Source organism: Dromiciops gliroides, chromosome 1 (genome assembly GCF_019393635.1).
Source record: "Dromiciops gliroides isolate mDroGli1 chromosome 1, mDroGli1.pri, whole genome shotgun sequence".
Classification (NCBI taxonomy): domain Eukaryota; kingdom Metazoa; phylum Chordata; class Mammalia; order Microbiotheria; family Microbiotheriidae; genus Dromiciops; species Dromiciops gliroides.
Genome location: NC_057861.1, coordinates 338402559 through 338427217, shown reverse-complemented (window position 1 = coordinate 338427217; position 24659 = coordinate 338402559). Strand labels below are relative to the sequence as shown.

General features: G+C 40.7%; 1 protein-coding gene across 3 annotated transcripts in view; it reads left to right on the top strand.

Annotated features, from left to right (window-relative positions):
• The first annotated feature begins 11495 nt into the window (after positions 1-11495).
• SLC12A7 (solute carrier family 12 member 7) overlaps positions 11496-24659 on the top strand; it is a 141879-nt gene continuing 128715 nt past the window's right edge. For all 3 annotated transcript variants that reach the window (XM_043974442.1, XM_043974432.1, XM_043974423.1), the window contains exon 1: positions 11496-11880. In XM_043974442.1, coding sequence (XP_043830377.1) covers positions 11694-11880 — 187 coding nt within the window. In that variant the 5' untranslated portion in view covers positions 11496-11693. The remainder of the gene's footprint in view (positions 11881-24659) is intronic.

Here is a 24659-nt window from a genome sequence, read left to right as displayed (position 1 = left end):
GAACTCGGGTACTCCTGACTCCAGGGCCGGTGCTTTATCCACTTCGCCACTTAGTTACCCCTTTTTATTTTATTTTTTTCCTTTTCTTTCTTTTTGAAGGCATAATTTATAACCTGCCTGTGTTTCCTTACTTTTCCTTAACCCTTTACTATCTGCCCTTTCCACCCCAGGCATTCTACTGACCTTTCACCCTGCAAAGTCACCTTACTCTGCTGTATCTATTATTTTATCAGTGTGGGTTATTCCCTTTAGCACTGAAGATCACAGTCCATACATGCTTCTTTATCCTGTATAACTAGCAAATCTACCCCAGAAGGCTCACCAAACCCGAGGTCCTGTTGAGAGGCTGCTGCTGCTGCTGCTGCAGGAGTAGAAAATGGCCAGGGAAATAGGAGAATTCATGGTCCTAGTGAGTGCTTTCTCCTCAGACCTCTCTGTCTCTTTTACCAGGTCCTTTTCTTGTCCCCTAAATGTGGATGTTTGCTAAGGTTCAGGCCCTCCTCTGTCTCTCTGGCTCTGTCTCTCTTCTCCTCTTTGTCTCTCTGTCTGTCTCTCCCTCTCCCTCCACAGATTTCCCTAAATCTAAAACTGAACTCATGGCCAATTCCTCAACTGACTTATTATTTCTATTCCAAATAGAATCATAGTTTTAGAGCTGGAAGAGACAAATGATTTAGTAAGTAGCAGTTCAAGGATTCAAAATCAGGCCTTTTTTCTTTTCTTTTTTTTTTGCAGGGCAATGAAGATTAAGTGACTTGTCCAGGGTCACACAGCTAGTAAGTGTCAAGTGTTTGAGACCAGATTTGAACTCAAGTCCTTCTGAATCCAGGGCTGGTGCTTTATCCACTGCGCCATTTAGCTGCCCCCCTCTTTTTCTTTTTTTGTGTGAGGTATGTAAGGACCCCATTTCCACAAAATCATACTCTATCTCTCCTTTGTGGTTTGGAGGTTCAATAGGAAAATGCCAGTTCAGTGTTAAGTTTTGGCTGGTTCTAATAAAGTTGAGTACAGTCTTGGCTGTGGACTAGGCAAACAAGTCATCTAGACTCAAAAATTATAGTATAATTTAGTTCTTCATATCCCCTGCCCCTTATAGACAATAAAACACCAATGGAACTGACTTCCTTCTCCATCTCTTATATGTTCCCTTTTTTCATTCCCTAAAGTTATTATCATCTTACATCTATAAGATAATAGTCTCTGAGATGGTTTTCATCTGTAGATCTTACATGCTGTCTACGGACTAATCTTCCTTAAACCTAAAACCATACTTCAATTAGATCTTTCTGGCTGCTCAGAAACCTTTAAGGGTCCTGCATTGCCTAGGAGTAGTAGTCTCAGCATACAAGCATTGGCAGGTCTTTCATGTCTTTTCCTTATTCAGTAAGCCCCAGTGGATTCCTGTTGTCACCAGGATCAAATATTATTTCATCTTTATCTCATTTTTTTTTTTTTAGTGAGGCAGTTGGGGTTAAGTGACTTGCCCAGGGTCACACAGCTAGTAAGTGTTAAGTGTCTGAGGCCGGATTTGAACTCAGGTACTCCTGACTCCAGGGCCGGTGCTCTATCCATTGCGCCACCTAGCTGCTCCATTTATCTCATTATTTTACAATTTCTGGGTTTTTTTGCCTAAGTTTTATAACATATACAAATATTAGTATAGAAGTACATATGTAATTTATGAATAAGTAAATGGGGGTGCATGCTCACAAATTATTTACTGATAGGAGTGGCGGACCAAAATAATTCAGAAACCACTAGCTTAGAGAATATATTCAAATCAATTCAACATTTATTAAGAACTAATACTAGGGACAGCTAGGTGGCACAGTGGATAAAGCACCAGCCCTGGATTCAGGAGGACCTGAGTTCAAATCCGGCCTCAGACACTTGACACTTACTAGCTGTGTGACCCTGGGCAAGTCACTTAACCCCAATTGCCTCACCAAAAAAAAAAAAAAAAGAACTAATACTAGGTGGGCAGCTAGGTGGTGCAGTGGATAGAGCACAGGCTCTGGACTCAGGAGGACCTGAGTTCAAATCTGGTCTCAGATACTTGAGACTTACTAGCTTTGTGACCCTGGGCAGGTCACTTAACCCAAATTGACTCACCAACTCCCCCCCCCCCCAACAAACAAACAAAAAAACCCTAATACTAGGGAATTAGCCCTAGTCCTTAAGGAGTTTACAATTGACCATTCAATCTTTTTTTTTTGATGGGCAATGAGGGTTAAGTGTTATTATTCCTGTTTTCTTTACTTTGAATCACTACCACCCACCTCCTTGAAACCCTTCTCCCCTCCTCTCTATTCCTTTCCATCTGTCAAATCCTTAAATCCTGGTCTTTCCAGTTTATCTCACCCTGAAATGATAGATTTCTTTCTTCTCTGAATTCTTGAAATCTGAGAGCTAAGCATTGCAACTCCTTTATGACTTCTTTTCTATCCCATACATTGTTTATTTTTATTCAACTTTTTATGCATTTGTCTTGTCTCCTCTTCAGACCAAATCTAAAATGCTTCCATATCTCCCATAGTCAGTTAATCACTCTCTCAGACTACAAATGACAGGAGAGTTGCAGATCTACATGGATGGAATGATTTTCCACACTGGGAGTTCCCTATATTATGAAATTGTAGGTTTGGACAGTCCCCTAAGCCCCGCCCACTTTCCCAAATGTGACACCTCTTCACTCCTTTGGAGGGAAAAAAGCTGGGGTTGGCCAGGTTGTAGCTGTTAGAAAGTTCCATTCCTTGCACACATCCTGAAGAGATTTCTTCTAATCTTCCATGTGCCCTCTTCCCGTTTCCTCCTCACCTCTTGGCTTCCTTCCTTTGTACAGCTTCCTCCCTTCTTTTCTCTTTCCTATATGAGCAGAAATCTTAGCAAAGATTCTCTTATCCTTTCCCCTAAGATTCTGAGGTATCAGAGCCACAGAATTCAGAGCCAAATGGGACTTTAGCGGTCATTGAGGGAATTATCCTTTCTAGCAAAAGCCTGACGGGAGTGGGGAGAAACTCCTTTTGAGAATGGAAAATTCTTCTGATAGACTCATCCCAGTGCTAACACACATTATAGCTCTAATTCTTCTTTCTCCTCCAGTTTCTACCAAGTCATATATGAGGGGAAAATGGAGCTCAGAAGAGAAGGGGGCTAACATTGCTGTGGAATTAATTCTATTGTGGGCTGAGGGGGTACGGCAGGCTGGCCACCACTGTGAAGGAAAGAAACTACAAGGATTTTAACTGCAACAGCTGGGAAGCTATTTACCAGAGGGGCATCAATGTAAGTAGGTAGGAGAGGATTTAAAAGTCTTTCTCTTTAAAGTCATAAAAGGGGGGGGGGGGAGTAGAACAAATGGATTAATGATTAAAGGATTTAATTGTTTGTGTTTCGGGATGACTAATTATTCATTGATTTCCATTGATACCTTTGTTTGGGCTGAGGGGACACTTCACAACAAACGCTAACCCAAGTCTCCCAAGTGGATTGCTCTAAACAGATTAATGGAAAGGAGAGATGGCCCCTTTTAGTTTGACTTTTTGCATTTGAAGAGTTTTGTTGACAATCACTATTGATTTTATTTTTGAAATTATTGAAATCTTTGCTTATTAGGGTGAGTTTTTAGCTCTCCCCTTTTTAATTCTGTGTCACTTTATACAATTCTTAACATATTTCTCCAATTTTTTTAAAATTGAGAAGTAATAGTAATTAAAATTATTGATATATTTTGCTTCTACACAACAGGTACTTCCCAACAAAAGAATTTGGTTACAAATTACTAATAGTAGAGGCATGTGTTTTTTAACTTTGACAATTTGGCACAAACAATGACCATTGTAAATTGACCAGAATTTTGTTATGGCTATATATTGATTTTGTTTACACTGGATTATAGATTTGTAGCTGGAAGTACCTTAGAGATCATCTAATTAGACTCTCTCATTTTATAGACAAGGAAACTGAGATCCAGAGAGATTAAGTGATTTGCTCTGGGATATCTAGATAGTAAGTGATAGACAGTATTAAAATTTTTTGTGTGTGAGTGGGAGGACAATGAGGGTTAAGTGACTTGCCCAGGGTCACACAGCTAGTAAACGTCAAGTGTCTGAGGCTGGATTTGAATTCAGATCCTCTGAATCCAGGGAAGGTGCTTTATCTACTGCACCACCTAGCTGCCCCCCTCACATTATTTATTTAAATCAAAGCTTCTTAAACTGTGGGTCAAGAAAAATTTGGCAATCGCCAAAGGTTAGGTATACCTATTTTATGTACCTAAATATCTGGGGTCACATAAAATTTTCTCAGGAGAATAAGGATCACAAGTGGAAAAATTTTAAGAAGTCCCTGTTTAAATCATGGTCTATAAATATCTTTTTCAGTCCAACCAGTTGATAAGTCTTGTTGATTCTACTTTCAAACCATCTCTCAAATGTATTCTCTCTTCACTCAAACAATTTTTCTCCTAGGTTAGGACCACATCACATATCACTCATGCAAAACCTTAATTGGTCCCCCTTCATTAATCCATCTTCTAGATAGACTCCACATTGACATTTATAAATCACACATCTAACCAATCTAAAGGTATTCCAAAGCTTCAGCGGCATTCTGTTGTCACTAGGAAAAAATAAAGAATCAAAACTTCAGCCTAATATTTAATACTTTTCACAGTTTCTACAATGGCAATATTATACCATGTATAATATTATCATCCACTCTGTATAGATAAGGGAATTTAAGATCCAATAATTGAAGTATAAAATCAGAAAGTGGAAAACCCTGGTCCCAATTCTAATTTCAGTGTTCCTTCTCCTATACTGCGCTAAAGTAGAATAAATAATCTGAGAGCATTAAATTATACTCACGACATGGAATTTAAGATGGAAACACTGACAAACTGAGAATTAGGACTTTGCTACCTAATTCTGTAGGACCACCAAGAGGGAAAGTGCCTAAGGTGATTATTGACACATGGGGTGGGGCTTTGGGGGGGGGATAGGGATTTCTGGTGGCTTTTGAGAGGGTAGGAACTGGGGCAGAAGCTCCAGTGCTGAGGGGGGAGGAGGGTGAGGGGTATTGGTGACAGGGGGGGCAAGAAGAAGAGGGAGAAGGAAAAGGTGAAGAGGAGGGAAGACCTCCAATGGTAACAACTCCAGTTGTGAGGGAAGTGGACTTCTTGTGGTTGCAACATACAAGAAGTAAGTCCCTAGTGACTACTCATAAGTTTAGAACTCCCTATATACATGAGGATCTTCACAAAAGACATAATTTGACTTCTTCTATAATCGATCTGTGGCATAGTGGAATGCTTTATAAATGAAGACTTACCGTATTTTCTTTTTGTCCTTTCTGTAGCTCTATGTAATAGGTGAGTCAGGTGCATGTTACTCCTGTTCAGCATTTTCCCATTTTGCTCCCTCAAAAAATAATAAAGACCCAATCTCTTTTCTTGTTCTCATTCAGCATTGTCCAAATGGAACAAATAATAATAGCTCACATTTACAGTATATATATAGCTCTTTACAACTTACAAAGCACTTTTCTCATGGCAGGTCATGCAAGTATTATTATCTCAGTTTTCCTGATGGAGAAACAGAGGCTCAGGAAGATGTAAGTAAATTGCCCAGAATGATACTGCCTGTAAGTAACAGAGAAAGAACTTGGTCCCATAGTCTCCAAGACTATATTTGTACCTAACATGAAATCAGAGGCAATAATGTATTTTTTGTTTTGTTTTGATGTGGGTTTTTTTTTTTTTTTTTTGCGGGGCAATGGGGGTTAAGTGACTTGCCCAGGGTCACACAGCTGGTAAGTGTCAAGTGTCTGAGGCTGGCTTTGAACTCAGGTACTCCTGAATCCAGGGCTGGTGCTTTATCCACTGTGCCACCTAGCCACCCCCAATAATGTATTTAAAAAAAGTATTTAAAACATTTTGAAACCTTAAAGCACTACATAGAAGCCAGTTAAGATTATAAATGTTAACAAAGACCATCTGCTTTATTATTTCTATTTTTACAGATGAGGAAACTGAGTCACAGAAAAAGCAAGTGACTTGTTAGAGGTCACATGTCCTAGGGAGGGAATGACAGAGCTGGAATTCATGTCTCCGGATTCCCAGCACAGCTCTTTTTTTTTTTTTTTTTGAGATCTGTAGTTGGACTGAATAACACTCAACATTCTCCTGGTCATGCAGTGGTTACTTTCACACTGGACAGTGGCAGCTGTCCACTATGGCTAGCTCTTCCTTAGCTCAAAAGATGAATTAGATTCTGCATTTCTCAGGGAAAAGAACCCTTGTCATTGTAAAACTAGCCTAACTTATTCTGTAGACTGCCATGAGACTCTGAATGTATGTAATTACTTATGGATGAACTTTGTTTACCTGTGGGTCTGTGGCTTGTAGCCAGATGTCTAAGGAATTTAGATAACTTGATATACTAGTGTTTCTAAGTTTTTACCAATAATATTACCTTGGGGTTTTGCAGTAGCTAGTTTCTTTATTAGGACAGTGGGAAGTTGCTCATTTGGATGACAGTTTGAATGAAACCAGAGGAAAAAAGCTTTATCTTAGCCAATAGCATTGTGGGAATGGAGGTTTAGCATTTTGCTTTATTATTGTTTCCCAATAAAGTGTGCGGTGTTAGCAGAGTATCAATTTAGCTCATGCTAAATAAAGACTTTATAAGTTATTTGTAAGTAAAGTTGTTTATAACCATTAAGGGGAATTGTAGAAAAGTTGACAGTCAACAGTGGCTTTGAGAGAGATAAGTCCTATTGGTTAAATTCATCTTTTACTTTTGTGACCTTGGGTAAGTTAGGCCTGCTGTTCTTTCCTCTATATACAATATATTACTTTCTAAAGCAGATATAAAGCAATTAAAGAGTAGCCAATACAATGACCAATCATACAAATTTAATTTATTTACAAAATCACAGGGAGAAGGAGCAGGACTCAAGCAGGTAGTGAGCAGAGGAAAGCTGTGTTTTGCTCAGACATTCTATAATCCTATATCAACAGAGTAAACTTAAGACCTCATGAAGTTCCTTATGTGTGTTTTGGTGAATTCTTGTCTTAATCTCATCTTTTTATAGGGACAGTCCCCCATGGGAAAAGCAGTAACCTGAAAATTCTGTGCAGGTTTTGGCTCTTTGGAGACTTATGTAAATTAAATGTCTCTGATTATGTCTTTCTTGTTTAATTGATTTCTATAAACTTTAGAAAGCTCTTTACTACTGAGTACGCAGATAAAACATTTATGATTGGTGAGATATCTGTTATCATTCCTATAAAAAGGGGGGCATCAGGCCTTTAGTTGGTAATGTTATCCACTATTATAATATTGATTTTATAATATTAGATTTTATTTATATCATTAATAAAATTCCCTATGCTTATTAAAAGTATTCTACCGTAATCCTTAAAACAATTTCTTTAAAGACCTCTGATGATGATGATAACTCTGATTTCTATAGCATCTTATGGTTTACAAAGTTCTTTACTTATAGCTACCTGCAAGTGTTATTATCTGTAGGTTACAGATAGGGAAACGGGATCATTTTTTTTTTCTGGGCCTCAGCTTCCTCTTCTATCCAAGGGAGACAACAATACTCTTTATTTTATTGTTGTGAGAACAGCACTTGAGGTACTATAGAAATATGAGTAATTGTTATTATTACTTTGAAGATCTTAAGCCTGCATAGACCGAGGCTGGGTGTGCCTCAGTTTCTTGGCACACCCTGAGGCATTATTTACCTTTGGCTTTTACCTTCCCCTTCAGGGAGAAACATTTATGGATGATTAAGTATGACATTTGTGGTCATTTATATAAAAAGGGGAAGGGCAGATGGTAATTCTTGCCCTACAGTGTGCTAGGACATCTGGTCCTATGCTCAATGCATGCTTGAGATGTTTCTTCTAAAAGCGTGGGGCATAGAAAAGGTACTCAAAAAATGCTGGTTGATTAGATGTCAGATGATCAATTTTTTTCTTTTGTCTTTTGGTTATTAAAGAGCACTCAAACATAAAGTATGGTGTATTCTAGTGCTTCCAAGTAACAATATGTGGGGAACCTTTTTTTCAATATAGGCTAATGGAGCTGGTTAGCAGCCAGGTGGCACAGTGAATAGAGTATGGGTTGGGGTTAAAAAAGGCCTCAGTTCAAATGTGACCTCAGACACTTACTAGCTGTGTGACCCTGATCAAGTCACTCTATCCTGTTTGCCTCAATTTCCTCACCTGTAAAATGAGAAGGAAATGGCAAACCATTCCAGTATCTTTGCCAAGAAAACCCCATCAAGGGTCATGAAGAGTCGGACACGGCTGGAAACAACTAAACAAGAAGAACCATTCCAATATATTTGCCAAGAAAACCCCAAATGGAGTCACAAAAAGTTAGACACAACTGAATAACAACGTTTGGAAGTGGAAGTGCTCAGCCAACAAAAGACAGTGACAGATCCTTCTTGCTTGCCGAACCTTCTTAGTGGAAAAGCCTTGAGCCAGGGAGTAGCAAGAAACGGAATCTACCAGGAATACGTGCAAGTTGATTGTACCTTTTCTGCTTTAAATTCTTTAATCCAGAAATAAGGGAAAAGAGGAGTTCCCCAGCTAAAGATAAACAAATACAGCCTGGTTCCAAGGGATACCCTCTTGAAGCCCTGAAGGGTAGGGTAAACAGTAAAAAACCTCCTTTAATCCAGTGTTTCTAAAAACAAGCATTATAAAGTATAGGTTTCTAATTCGGATGAGAAAATCATATGCTCACTTGCACAAAGCCTTCATCTCTATTATCCAGCTCTAAGAAGTCCTTTTCACTGTTTCTATCTGCTGCTTTTGCCTTAGTCCCACATCTAGATGAACCAATCCTCCAGAAACCTGGACAACTGCTTCTAGACCCCTCTGATGACCTCAAAAAGCTGCATTAGAAGAAAGGAAATCAAATAAGGCAAAGATTGAGTTCAGCAGAATCATACCAGAACTAGAAAGACTTATTTGACGTACAAAGGCTTTAGCTGCTTCAAATTCCAAACTGTATGGCCCATTTAGATGTCTGGTGGGCAGAAAAAAAACCTTGTGTGCACTCTTGGGGAAAGTCAACAAAGGGTTTTGGAAGCTTAACTAGAAAGGTCAAGTGATACTGGGCACAGATCCGTCTGGGGACATAGGGAGCTCCAGCTACTGCCAAGTTTTCACACTGCCAGGACTACTCCCACTGCGCAGAGGATTCAGAGGTGGGCAGGATTTCAGGGAGAGTCTCCCTAACTGAGTGAATTATGGAGAAAAGAGGTATAAGGTTCATTTCAGAAGAATGCCTATAGAGGGCCTATGCCTCTCCTGAAGAAAAGTGAGCAGGGAGCCTGAAAACAAGGAGAGCCAGGGCCTCCTCAGGAGGTGGAAATTGAAAAGAGCTGGGACAGTGCAGTCAAAGAAGAGTTTGGAGAGAGAGTGGAGTTGCTGAGAAAAGTATCTTTCCTTTTTTTTCCCAACAAGCACCTACTACATAACTATGAAGGCATGCTGGACCATAGAATCATAGAGTGGGAAGAATCAGAGGGGCTATCCAGTCCAACATGCTCATTTTACAGAAAAGAAAATGGAGGCACAGGGAAGTTCATTGACTTTTATAGGGTCACACAGATAATTAAGTGTCTGAGACAGGTTTGGAAACCCAGTCTTGATGATTCCAGGTCCAGTACCCTATCTACTACTTCTCAGAGAAACCCCAAAAAGGGAGGCCTCAGCAGAAAATGAAATCTTTTCTGTCCTCAAGGAGCTTACATACCACTGGACATTATGAGTATAGCTTAGAAACCAACCTCTTTCCTCAGGTTTTCCTTTCCTTGGCCACAAGCATTTATTAAGTGCCCACTTTGTGCCAGGTGCTGCTCTGGGTCCTGGGCTTACAAAAACAAATATATAGGGGGTGGCTAGGTGGCACAGTGGATAAAGCACCCGCCCTGGATTCAGGAGGACTTGAGTTCAAATCCAGCCTCAGAAACTTGACACTAGCTGTGTGACCCTGGGCAAGTCACTTAACCTTCATTGCCCCGAAAAAACCCAAACCAACACCCCCCCCCCCAAATTTAACAGTCCTTTCTCCTCAAGGAGTTTACATTTTATTTGGGGCAACAACATGTACACATACAAGTATATACAAACTATCAAGTAATTGCTGAGTTGGTCTTATTTCTGTTATATGGAGTTGCAAACAGCCTATCATGGAAAACACCAAAACTTTACCTTAAAGTGGATATAGCCAGTCTTCTTTTCTGCAAAACAAAAACTTGAGTATTTACTACTGAGGTGTTGGGTGTTGGCCCAGCTGCTTTACAAGTTATTGTGTGGGTTTGGGATGGATGGGTGGAGCAAGGGAGCCTAGAAGGATTTGTAAAAGGAGAGGAGTGGAATACACAATCTAGTCTGATAAAGTGGTTATTCTCCTGCTTCTCCATGCTAGATTTCCTTTGTTGGGTTCCCCAGCTCCCTTTACAAAAGTTATTAAGAGTACAGTGGATGATTTATTTGAACAGCTCACAGAATGCCAGTATGATATCTTTTCCCCCTAGCCGTGGCTCCAATTTGCTGGAATCCCAAAGTCAGTGAGGCCTGTTTTTTGTTTGTGTGTTTTTTTGTCTTTGTATACCCAGCCCCTAATCAGTCAACTAGCATTTATTTTTGTTGTTCAGTCATTTCAGTTATTCCTGACCTCATTTGAGGTTTTCTTGGCAAAGATACTGGAGTGGTTTGCTATTTCCTTCTCCAGCATTTATTAGGCATCTTCTATGTGCAAGGCACTGTGCTAAGCCCTGAGGATGCAAAGATGGGCAAAAAGCAATTCCTGCTCTCAAGGAACTCACTGTCTGATGGGAAAGACAGCAGGCAGACGCCCAAGTACAAACAAGATATGGACAGGATAAATCCGAAGGGGAACCCCTGTGACTGAGGAGTTCTTGAGAAAGGTGGGACCCTTGCTTGTCCTTGAAGCTAGGGAATGCACACGGGGAGCCCTTTAATAATTGCTTGTTGAATGAAAAAACAAGCCCTAAAATGCCTAAACGAAAAGACACGAGGAGTTATTAAGACAGCGGAGAGATTCCTTTCCAGAAGACGACCCTTCTTTACCCGGGGGCAGGAACAAGGCTGGCGGCACCAGCCACCTGCGTGGAAGGGGACCTGCCTTTCCCAAGCCTGCCCTGCCCTGTTCCATCCCCCTCGAGTGTTTTTCCCTTTCTCTCCAAAGTCCCTGCGCGTCCTCACACAACAAACTTTTTCCTCTTTACAAATAAAGTGGGAGGTGCCCGGCCGCAGGGGCAAGCTAGGAAAAAAGAGACAGCAGCCACTTGCTGCTGGCAGGTGATGTCATGTGGGACTAGATTGGAGGGAGGGCGGGCTGGCGGGAAGGGAGGTGGCGGGGGCTGCCTGCACCACTCCACCCCCGCCCATCCCCCCAAATAAGGAAATGGCCCTCACGTGAGAGCCTGTAGCTAAGGGAGCCCAACTCTTACTCTGGTCCGGGAGGAGGCTGCGAGAGCAGCGGCGGCGGCGGCAGCAGCAGCAGCAGCAGCAGCAGCAGCAGCAGCGCCGCACCGGCAGAACACCAGGGGCTGAGCCTGGGGACAGCCCCGCTCGCTGGCGCGCTCCCCTGAAGTCCGAGAGGAGAAGGAGGAAGGGCAGCATCGTCCGGGCCACGATGCCTACGAACTTCACCGTGGTGCCCGTGGAGGCGCAGGCAGACGCCGCGAATGGCTCTAGGGAGTCCGGGGCACCGGAGGAAGAGCTGGAGCGGCAGCCGCTGTCGCCGCCGGACCCGGAGGTTTCCCCGGAGGTCGAGCTCGCGTTTAGCCAAGAGCCGCTAGAATGCAGCTCCGGGATCCTGGGTAAGTAAGAGCCAAGGAGGCGTCCGATTGATTGGGAGACCTCCGAGTTCCCGTGCTTTCCACCCCACGCTAGTCCTGCAGCCCCAGCCCGGCCCCTGGGTCCGGGCAGCGAGGTGAACTGATTTCCAAGTTCCTGGCCCGGGATGGGGCGGTGCTGAGGGAGGAGACTCGAGGAGACTGTGTGTGTACCTGAGCCGGGACAAAGACGGAAGAGAAGGCGCCGGCGTGCCCCTGGGCTTGTGTTGTCGCCCTGGAGACTTGGCGGTCTTCGCCGCTGACCGGCTTCCTTTGGGTCATTTGGGTCTTTGTTTCTCGCTGCTGAGGGTGGGAGACCGAGCGCTCTAGGGATGGTGGGGGTTGGGACGGGAGAGCCGTACCGTTGTCCTTGGGGACGTGAAATATCAGGCCTGGGTTGAGAGCCCTTTGGGATGCGGGAGCTGGGGCTCGGTGAGAAGCCAGGGAGGTGCAGGAACACACAAAAAAGTGGCAGGGTAGTGAGAACTACAAAATTTACTGAGAACTGATTCCCCGCCTAGTCCTCCTTTTCCCAGACAAATGAATTGCCTTGGGCTGACCAGTCTTTGTCATTTCCAGGCTCTTGATGCTTATGGATCTTCCCCAAACAAACTATCCCCTCCCAAAGATTCCCTAGCTTACTTCCTGGACTTTAGGTTATTATGTAAAAAGATTCATTTACATTAAATAGTTTCTGCCTGTGGGAAACTTACCTTTCCCAAGGGTAGTTTCATCGCTCCCTCTGTTCTGTCCTCTGTTCCCATCTTTGGGTATTCCTAGCCTCCGTGCTTTGCAATACCGAGCTATAGTTCCTCTGCCCCATTAAAGACCTTATTCCTCCTATGTTGATTATTTCCTTAATTTCCAGGTTAACAGTAGGAAGCCCCCCTCTTGTGCTCTCTGGTGCTTTGGGTATGGGGTTGTTACCTTATAAGTGGTGATATGATGGGGAATGGGGAAGTTGGGCAATTAGCGTGGGAAACGGGGTGGAAAGAGTCATTTGCTTTCTCCCAGCTCATTTTCCACATCATGCGACCTTGACTGAACAGTTATCAGTTGGAAAAAGAAAGGATGGGATTTCCTTGCAACAAACAAGAGAGCTTGCCTATCCTTCTTAGGAAGTAGCTGCATCTCGGCCTTGACGCTCAGCATCTGTTTTGTTTTCTTCCAGTATCTCCCCCCAATACCACTCTCCTCCACTCCAGGTTTTCACGGAGCTCTTTTTTGCTCTACTGGGTCTTCTCCAACTTGGACAACTTGTGGAGTTTGGGACAATATTAACATTTATGGCTACCACAGAATCTTCTAACTGGAACTGGAAGTAACCTTAGAAGCTTTCTAATTTATTTATTTATTGAAAGTTTTGAGTTCCAAATTTTATCCCTCTCTCATTCCCTCTCTCCCTTCCTCCCGTCCCCCCTCCCCAAGGTTGCAAGAAATCAAGATAGGTTATACATGTGCAATTATGTAGAACATTACCATATTAGTTACCAGGAGAGTGAAGACATGTATCCAACTGATAGTAAGAAGGATGAATTACAACTCATGCAGCTTCCTAACAGTTTTGATTAGTAACCCTATAAGATTTGGGATCTGGTGGAAGACCTTAAAGATGGACTAGTTGATTTCAGAAAGGTCAGATTATTTGTCTTCTGCCACACAATTTTAAGCTGCAGAGATGGGTTACAAAGCCAAGTCTCCTGACTCCAAATCTCATGTCCTACCCAGTATTTACTACCCAAGGCTTTATCCCTTAGCATGAAGCCTTGGTTCCCCTTTTCTCTTTAATCTCTCTATTCCTATGCTTCAACCCACTCTTCCCAGAGTCTTTTCATTTCTCTCCTTGCTAGGTCTAGGCTAGATCGCATTTCCCTTACTTGCTTCTTAAGTGACTCAACTTTAGGAAAGAACATTCTCATAAGGACCCAAGAGGATCAAGCAGAACCTTCAGAGAAGGATGTATTTCCTGTTTTTAGATTAAGATTGAGCAAGGTGTAAGAATATGTAAGGGAGAGCAATTTTTAAGGCTGGACAAACAGGACCTGACTATCATTGAGTTTTTTGAGAATGGGGTCACTTGGTGTAGCTATGTTTTAATTATCAGAAGATGCTTATGTACAGCTTGATAGAAGCCAAAAGTTACCAGTTTCCATTTCCCTTTGTGTCTGCGCTTCTTCCCTGAATACTTTGGCCAATCTGCAAAACACTTAAGTTTTGTTTTTGTTTTCTGCTGAGGAACTGCCATATTTTTGTAATGACCAATGTAAGGAGATTCCAGCTGTGGAATCTGAACTCTCCGGGGCCGTGTTCTCCCCCCCCCCCCCCCCTCCATGTTTCAAGTTCCCATATTGTCATCCAAGGGAGAAAGTGCTGAATTTAGTTAAAGGACTTGGATTCAAATGTGGTTATGCTACTGATATATCCTTGGTCAAGTCTTTTAACCGCTTGAATAGAGTAGGAAAAACCCGTTTCCCAGTGTAATTGTATGGCTAAAATAAAATAATACATGTAAAGCTTCATACAAAATTCTGTTTTTGTTTTTGGTTTTTTTTTTGCAGGGCAATGAGGGTTAAGTGACTTGCCAAGGGTCACACAGCTACTAAGTGTCAAGTGTCTGAGGCCAGATTTGAACTTAGGTCCTCCTGACTCCAGGGCCGGTGCTTTATCCACTGCACCACCTAGCTGCCCCCATACAAAATTCTAAAGCACTATTTGTTTATAGTTTATCATTATTCTTTTTTTTTTTTTTGGTGAGGCAATTGGGTTTAAGTGACTTGCCTAGGGTCACACAGCTAGTAATTGTTAAGTGTCTGAGGTCATATTTGAACTCGGGTCCTCCTGAATCCAGGGCCAGTGGTTTATCCACTGCCACCTAGCTGCCCCCTTATTATTCTTAATTATGAAGAAGACAGGTTTGAATCAGAAAATCTAAGGTCTTTCAGTTCTCATTCAATTAAAGATGTCAGTAGTCTATATAGCAAGAAGGTTTTCAGTCACATATCTTGAGACATTGCCATCATTTGATGTGAAAAATGTCATTCCAAGGCTCAGTCCTTTGATTTTTCTATCCTGAATCCTTCTATCCCTTTGATCTTACTCTCTTAGCTTTGGTTATTATTCTTGGGTTTTTTGTTTTTTTTTGCGGGGCAATGAGGGTTAAGCGACTTGCCCAGTGTCACACAGCTAGTGTCAAGTGTCTGAGGCTGGATTTGAACTCAGGTACTCCTGAATCCAGTCCTGGTGCTTTAACCACTGTGCTATCTAGCTGCCCCTTTGGTTATTATTCTTGTGGCTGGGGCAGAGGAGCAAGTTATCACTCCTTTTGGGATAATTCCAGAATGTATGTCTAGCATTGAGTGTCAGTCCTGGGTCTCCACCTGCCTGTTGGACATACCATACCCGCTAGTTAATCATCTTGCTGGTACCTCAAACTCAGCATGTCCAACACCCCCCCCCCCCACCCCCCATCTTTGATGCCTACCTAGTCATCCAGGATTAAACTTCTGGGTCACATGACCATTTTCTCACCACATCAATTAGGTGTCTGTCATGTTGATTATGCCTTTGCCATTTTTTTTCATTGCACCCATTCTATTCACACTACACCCCCACCCCACCCCCGTCCTCCAGCTCAGACCTTCATTAAAATTGTACAGGGAAGAAATACTGGACCCCAGTGTCCATTCTATCTTCTCCTAATCCATCCTTCCTTGCTACCAATATAATCCTTTTGCAAAGATGCAACTATACTTCCTCTGATAGAGGATAACATGCAAACTTTTGAGCATGGCATTTTAAGAATCACCATAGTTATACAAGTTGTTTTTCAATCTCTTTCTGCCCTCTCTCTCTAGGCTCTGTGAATTCACATGGGCTATCTTGTTTAGAATATAATATACTCTCTTCTCATTTCCACCTATTGGAAATCTTTGTTCAGAACATATCTCCAAGGACACTTCTATAAAGCCTTCCCAAATTCCTCTCCTTCCTCCCACCCCTAGCTGAAAGTGATCTGTCATCACAAATTTCTTAAAGTATGCCTCAAGGGCAAACAAGTCTAACATCACTCACTCTACTGTACCTTGCATCAGATTTATTCCTGTATGGGTCTTCCCTTTCCTCACCTATTAAGTTTTAAGTTCTTGACAGCAAATGTTATTTTATCACAGTACCCATTGGCACACATTAGACATACTTAATAACTTTTACTATGATAAAAACATTTTAATTTCCTGTTTTGCCTATTTAACAGCCCTTGGGATCCTGGGTAATGTTTTTGCAGTGTACTTATTGAGAGGAAAAGTGATTCATTTGCTGCCGTTATTGTCCAATAATTTTAGAAAATCAGAAAATTTCTGTGGTATAAAATTGGAGTTACCTTAGGGGCTTTCATAAATCATGAATTATACAATTGAAAGAGCAGGGATTTAGAACTGGAAGCAGTTTCCTAGTTCTCTCTTTTTTACCTGTGATTGCTTAGTATTACTTCCTCAATTTTTTTTAATCATAAAAGTATTTTATTTCTAGTTCCATGTAGATATAGTCTTTCAATATTTGTTTTTCTTTTCTTTCTTTCTTTTTTTTTTGCAGGGCATTGAGGGTTAAGTGACTTGCCCAGGGTCACACAGCTATGTCAAGTGTCTGAGGTTGGATTTGAACTCAGGTCCTCCAGAATCCAGGGCTGGTGCTTTATCCACTGTGTCATCTAGCTGCCACCTCAACATTTGTTTTCATAAGATTTCTAGTTCCAAATTTTTTTCCCTTCCCTCCCCTCTCCCCCAGACAGCAAACAATGTTACAGGTTATATATATGTACAGTCACATTAAAAATATTTCTGAATTAGTCATGTTGTGAAAGAAGAATCAGAACAAAAGGGAAAAAAAGAAAAGAAAAAAAAAGTAGAAACAGTATACTTCCTCAATTTAAAGAAGAAACTGAGGCCCAGAGAGGATTAAACAGCTTTTTCAGGGTCACAGAGGTATAGTTGTCAACAGCTGGGGTTTGAATTTACATCTTCTGACTCCAAATTCAGTGCTTTATTTCCACTTCACCACTTCATATATTGCAACTCATCTGGTTTCTTTTTTATTTTTCATTTTCTATTCAATAGTATGCTTCTTTCTTGGTTCCAATCTCTTTTTCGTCCTTAGTCCTTACTAGGAACTTGTAAAGGGTTTAATTTACTCCTGAGCGGTTTAACTATACAACATCAAGCAAGATTCCTTTGAGCCCTTAATCTATGATCCTGTGAACAGGTTTTCTTTCTCTTGGTTTGGTGTTTTTTAGGACATTTATTAGCTTAAACAATTATGCTCTGTACTGCTTGAGCTGAGCAGTTGTAGACCTTGCCCTTGGGAATCCCAAGTTCTGGTAAAAATGACACCTTTGGCTTTATACAATATTTTTTCTTTTTAAAAATTGTGTGCCAAGGATAGAGAATTTCAGCCTACCCTTTTCATATGAATAGTATTTTTTAAAGTGGTCATTTTTAGTGTGAACTCACAAGTCCTTGTTTGGCCATGGAACAAATTGAAAGTAGCTCAATATAGGAATAAATTGATACTACCTGAGATATAATATATTTTGATTTGGTGTAGTGGGGACAAATCTTATAGTGAGTAAATGATAATGTGGTGTGAATTGATTGGATGTTCTGAAATGAACGTCTATGGAGATTTTTTTTCTTTTTTGGAAAGTCTTTTAGGAATTTCTGTGCTTCATAGTTAAAGGAAATCTTGTTTCTGAGTTGCCACTGATGGGAAGATGGTAGCAATTGAGAATTTCAGCGTGTGCTGGTCAATGTTTTGGATGTGCTGTTGTGTGTGTTGCTGGTGTGGTGACCTTGGTATAACGCAAAGACGGAGCTCCAGTTCCACTTAGCTTGTTAATTGAATCCTCAGATGGCATTTAAAAATGCCTAAAATAAAATGCATAAAATTAAGAAGGGAACCAGTTCTTTTGAAATACAGTTCTCTCTCTCTATATATATGTAAATTAATTACTTTTAGTTTTCAACATTTGTTTAGATAAGATTTCCAATTTCAAATTTTTCTCCCTCCCTCCCTTCCCTCCCCCCTCCCCTAGGCAGCAGATAATCTGATGTAGGTTATATATCAAAATATATATATTTTTTAAAAGTTCATGGATGCAAGGTTAAGAACTCCTGCCTTTTTTATTCATTTGTTTCAGTCATGTCTTACTCTAACTGATACCTCCCCCCCACTCCCCCTAAATTTGAAGTTTTCTTGCCAAAGATACTGGAGTGGTTTGCCATTTTCTTTTCCAGCTCATTTTATAGATGAGGAAAGTAAGGCAAAGAGGGTTAAGTGACTTGCCCAGGGTCACAGAGTAAGTGTCTGAGGCCAGATTTGGACTCCAGAAAATGAGTCTTCCTGACCTTAGACCTGGCGCTCTATCCACTGCATCACCTAGCTGCCCAAGAATGTTTGCCTTAAAGGTTATCCATCTGTTTAAGCTATTCTGGTGAGGAAAAGAGGTGGGGCAGATAAAGCCTCTCCTGTTCCTTGACTTCCCAGAGTATTTCCAGTGTTTGTGTGGGAGGGGCAAAGATGAGACTGGGCTTCTGGAAGGGTCACAGATGTTCTTAGGTGAGATCAGTGTGTCTGACACACTTAAGAAAGCCATTGACTTGTCTTGGGAGAACATTAGAGTTCATTTAGTTCATTTCCAATCGATATGACCCAGTGTAACCATTTCAAGGCAATCAAAGTAGGTTATTTTACAGTACTTGTATTTTTCTATAAAGTCAGTTCTTCCATTTAATAACTTGAAGATTCTTGCTAGAACTGATAGATAACATCACAGCCAAAGCAAGTTTAATGGGGAGCACCCTTGGAGGTAGGTACTATTCTTATCCCCATTTTACAGATGAGGAAACTGAGGCAAAAAGAGGTTAAAAGGTTAAGCCCAAGTCCTAACTTTGCCTCTTATTTCTTGGATGACTTTGGGCAAGTCACTTAGCTACAAATGAGTTAACATGCAAAAGTCACTGTGTAAACTTGTGTAAATCAAAATGCTAATGTTATTCTTTAGGTCTCCATTTTCTTTCCAAAAAATGAAGGGTGTTGTGTTAGATGACCTCCCAACTTCACCCCCTCTAACAGAGTGAAATTACACAATAATAAATATATGTTTCAAGCAGTTAACTATTTGAAAATATATAGAAAATACATACAATAAAGTAATACTGATTGTATTTGGTTCTCTGTTAACAGTTCAATAAGCATTTATTAGGTGTGTACAGTAGTATGGTTGGAGGTGCTTTAGGATATGAAGATGGGAAGAAAGCAGTCCCTGTCCTCAACAGGTTAGTATTTTCCTTAGGTAATGCTTGTGCACAGGTAAGAACAGTGCTAGGAAAAAAAGAGAGAGAAGAGAGTCCTCAGAGCATTAATAATCATGAAAGGTAGGGGAAATCAGGGAAGGCTATTTCATGGAAGGCATCACATTGAGTATTTGGAGATGAGTGTTGGCACTGACATAGGAGGTGGGATATTGAGTTTGGCGGGGGAGTGTGACCTGGGTCTGGGAAGGTAAATGGGAACCAGGATTGTAAATGTCACACTAAGAAGTTTCTATTTTTATACTAGAGTCAATAGGGAGCCACCACTAAAGGTTTTTTAAACCTGGGATTGATGTGGTGACTCTTACCTTTTTTGGGGGGGGGGTAAGGCAATTGGGGTTAGGTGATTTGCCCAGGGTCACACAGATAAATAAGTATCAGGGGTTTGAGGTCACTCTTATCTTAAGAAGGTTAGTTTGTCAGGAGAGACTGGATTCATGAGGATCAGTTAGGGGGCTCTTAGAGTAGTCCAAGTGAGAGGTGATGGGGTCTGAACTAGGAGGGTAACTGTCAGTGAAGAGAGAGACATTTATGGGAGAGATACTGTATAAGTAGAATTAGCAAGGCTTGGCAAACCTTTCCTTATCAGGGTAAGGGTGAGTGAAGAGTAAAGGAAGACTTAGTGATCAGGTTGCTGGGTTACTGGGAGGAGATTAGAAAGCGGAAAATATGAGGATGGGCATATTTTGGGGGTGTGAGGTGGGGAGATGGCAAAGAATTGTTTTAATTTGTATTTTGTGTACATGAACAAGAGTTTGATTTTTACGCCTTTGAAATAGCCATGGTTAGTATGCCTGTGTGCTGATTTTTGCTTACTTTTTCCCCTTTCTCTTTGAATATTTTATTTATTTATTTATTTGCGGGGCAGTGAGGGTTAAGTGACTTGCCCAGGGTCACACAGCTAGTGTCAAGTGCCTGAGGCCGGATTTGGACTCAGGTCCTTCTGAATCCAGGGCTGATGCTTTATCCACTGTACTACCTAGCTGCCACCTGAATATTTTTTTTTAATATTTTATTTTTTTCCTAATTATACGTAAAGACAATTTGAATCTCATTATATGATTTCAGTATTTTTTCCACCACTTGGAATAGCTTCTTGATTTAAGGTGATTTAACAAGACTTTGGGAAAAGGGCAATTGTGTGGTATGTCCCAGAGAGCTAAAACTTGGTGGCTCACAAGGAACTCCATGGGGTGGGGATGAGGAAGCCCCATTAGTCGGTAAATATTTAAATCATTGGAATATTATGTCCTTTCTTTTACTATTGGAAAATTTGGAGAATTATATTTTCTTATTTTACCCGGAAGCCTTTCTTGTTCAACCACCCTGTAATTAGAGGGATAATGACATTGAGCAGATTTAGATGTTTTTGTCCCAGCACATCAAGTTTAGGAGTTATGATAAGAGACTTTGGGGACCTCTAAACCAGCCCCATATTTCTCATGGAATGGGAAATTGAGGCTCAGGCAATTTTTTTTAAAAAGCATTTTCCTTTTCTTCTTCTTTCTTCTTCTTTTATGGAGGCTCAGATAAATTGATTCAGCTAGTTACAAGTTAGTGATTATATGAGCCAGGTCTAGGCTCTGGAGTATTTGCTCTTTTTAAGATACTTTAGCCAGGCCCATTTCTTTTTTTAACATGTTCCACTAAGCCTTTTTATGATACCTTATGTTTTCTATACAATGTCTTATATTTTCTATACAATTTATATAAAATTTACAAATAATTTATAGAAAATATATTTATAGACTATATATATTTATATATAATAATTTTGTATAAAATATTATAAGGTATAAATCTTTATCTGGGTACACTTTTTCATAATAACCCTTTTAGGTAGGTACTCCCAAGTTTGACAGTTTGCCAATTTCCATGCCCCTAAAGTAGATATAAATGATTGGTCTGTTGTCCTAAAGGTACAAGATGCCCACACTAAGATTAATATCTATCTCTTGACTAAGTCCAGCTTTCTTTCTATTAAATATATATGTTGACTTTATTTAATTAATGTTTACCAAAAAAAGTCTTTATTACTAAAACCTGTGGTCAAATATTCACATTCTGCATAAGTAAAAACAAATGGAATATTTGATAAACCTAAAAACATTTAAGTTAGTATCTTTCTGTTTTAAAAAAATGCATTAATCAATACAGACAAGAAAACAAAATAATAAAAAAGGTCTACAGGGGCAGCTAGGTGGCACAGTGGATAAAGCACCAGTCCTGGATTCAGGAGTACCTGAGTTCAAATCCGGCCTCAGACACTTGACACTTACTGGCTGTGTGACCCTGGGCAAGTCACTTAACCCTCATTGCCCAGCCGCCCCCCCCCCAAAGGTCTACAATAGCTTTGTGTTTTTAAATTTAAATTTCTATTTATTTATTTGCAAGGTAATGAGGGAGTGACTTACTCAGGGTCACACAGCTAGTGTTAAGTGTCTCAGGCTAGATTTGAACTCAGATCCTCTTGAATCCAGGGCTGGTGCTTTATCCACTGCGCCACCTAGCTGCGCCCCCTACAGTAGTTTTATAAAAGAAACAAATAATTGGTTCTCTATTAAAAGGAAAAAAATATCAGAAGTTACACATTGCTGTTACATATAATAAAAAATTATTTTCCCATGCCATCAAATCCTATACTGTCTCACTTCAGTGATATGGCCTGCTCTGTCTAACTCTCTGCCATTATTAACTTTCTCCCATCCTTTTGTGGAGATGACTGTGAATCTTGGAAGGCTGGACCAGTGGGGAATGTAAATGCTGGCAGGCTCTACCAATTTGGAAAGACTTGGCTTATGGGTATAGCAGTGAGTATGACCTGGTAGGTCTGTCAGAGGACCAGGCTAGTTAAGTCTAGAAGACTGACTTGTTACTACAAGGTGCTGAATCTCCCTCCTTTATCTTCCCTTTTCCTTATCCCTCTCTGTATAGATAGACATTGATCTCTATACCTATATAGATAGGTTATCTAATAGATATATCTGTATTTAATAGACACACATGTGTATGCATACAGATATGCACATATACATTATTCTGCAGAAATTTAAGAAAACACAATGTGGAAAGGGCTTATAATCTGCGTTCCGTTGTGATAAACCAGGAGTTTAGAATTTTTCTCAGGTTACATATAAAAACAAATTTTCACATTGATTTTTGATTGTGTGTGTGTGTGTGTGTGTGTGTGTGTGTGTGTGTGTGTGTGTGTGTGTGTGTGAGGCAATTGGGGTTAAGTGACTTGCCCAGGGTCACACAGCTAGTAAGTGTCAAGTGTCTGAGGCTGGATTTGAGCTCAGCTCTTCCTGACCAGAGGGCCAGTGCTCTATCCATTGTACCACCTAGCTGCCCCTGACATTGATTTTTTTTTTTTAAAACTGTGTTCCAGATTCTCTTCCTCCCTCCCTAAGAAATCAAGCAATTTAATATAAGTAATACATGTGCAGTCATGCAAAGCTATATTTTTAATAACAAATTTATTTAGAGTTTCCCCCAAGTTACATGTAAAAACAAATTTTCACATTGATTTTTTTTCAGGAGTTTGATAATAAAAGCTCACATTTATACATTGTTTGAAGATTTGCAAGGTGCTTTGCTATATCATCTCATTTGATCCTCACAATGACCCTGAGGAGTAGCTTCTATTATTATTCCAGTTTACAGTTGAGGGAACTGAGGTTGAAAGTTTGTGTTGATCTGACTTGAAATGGGAGCCCAAGGATTTCTCACTCTTAAGTGCTAAGCTTTGCTCATTTCATCCCCCTGCCTCATAGTATAGGAGTGTATCCTTTGTTTGTACCTTTAGTAGAGTTTTCAATTTAATATTAGGGATAGGGACTGGACCCATTTATTGGTATAAGGAACTCCCAGGAGAAGAAACTCCTCAATTTAGATTGGCACCTTTTCTGCAATTTATAATCTTTTTTTTTTTTTTTTGAGGCAATTGGGGTTAAGTGTCTGAGGTCGGATTTGAACTCATGTCCTCCTGACTCCAGGGCCGGTGCTCTATCCACTGTGCCACCTAGCTGCCCCTGCAATTTATAATCTTAAAGGGTTGCCAAGAACAGAGGGCTCAAACTTTAGGTCCATAGAACTCCAGGGTGCTGGGGGAACCAGAAATATTTAACAAAATAAATAAAATGCAGTGCAACATCATGTTAATTTGTGGTTTTCTAAGTTGGTCTGCAGCTGGCAGGAATCCGTTTTTATTTGGCCTGGAGCACTGACAAGTTAAGTAATTTATCCAGGGTCCCACAGTGATATGTCAGAAGTGGGACTTGAACCTGCTTTGAGGCCCGCTTTCTCTCCATTGTTTTGTCACCTTTCAGTATTTTTTATTAAAAATTGAAAATTTTCTTTCTAGAATGAAAGGTGTTAATACTAGGTTGTCAGGACATGCTCAGTGCCCAACTCTTCTTTTTTTTTTTTCCTCTGCTAATAGAATCCAAGTTTACTGGCACTCCGTGGAGCACACTCTAGCCTTTCCTCTCTCCATAACAAGTCCACTTAATGCCTTTGAAGGACAGCTTCTATCCTTCCCTGTCAAGCCTATGGCAGACTTGAGTGTTACTTGCAGGACTGACTTCCTCTGTCCCTGTGCTCAGGGGACACTGGGATCCGTCTCCTAGAAAGATTGACGGTTAGGGAGAATTACAGGAATTGATTAAAAAATTCACAAGTTCAGTCAAACTTGCCTGTGATTCACTGTGGTGCATCTGGGAGAATTTTCCGTGATGTGCTTCTGCCATTTCTGTTGGTCTGAAGAGAACCAGGCTACTGCTGTAAGCCAGGTCAGAATTATTTTGAATCTCCAAATTTAGAGTAGATTAAAAGATGTTTAATCTAAACTGAGCTAGTTCTTTTCTGCTCCCTCTCCCTGGCCCCTCACCCTCCTATCCCTTCTCCTGTTTGCCTGGAAATTTCCACAAGAGTATTAGCTTTCCTTAGCTTCAGAGTCTCAAGCCTTTTTCGTTCTGCTTGTGTGTTGTCATTCCCTCCCTTTTGCTCTCACCAAAGTAATTTTAAGATGCTCTTTTTGTACTTGAGTGTCTTTATAACGTTGATTTCCTGGCCCCTATAAACTGAGTAAAGCACTTGGAATGTGGTTTTGTTTGGTCTCTACCTGTGATTTCATTGATACAGGTTAACTCTTGGTGAAAAGACTTCTGCAGATGAGCAAATGTTTGAAACTTTATTAAAGAGTTGTTGCCTGAGGTCCTGAGAAGTGAATCATCCTGGGCCTGCCAGCCACAATGTGGCAGGTGGGACTTTTGAACACAGGGTTTTTGACTCAAAGGCCAACACTCTACTGTGTTAAGGAGGTGTATTTGCCTGTTTCAAATAATGATCTCTTCAAAACTGCCTAGCTTTGTAGAATGATCCTGTATTTAGCCTCAGAAG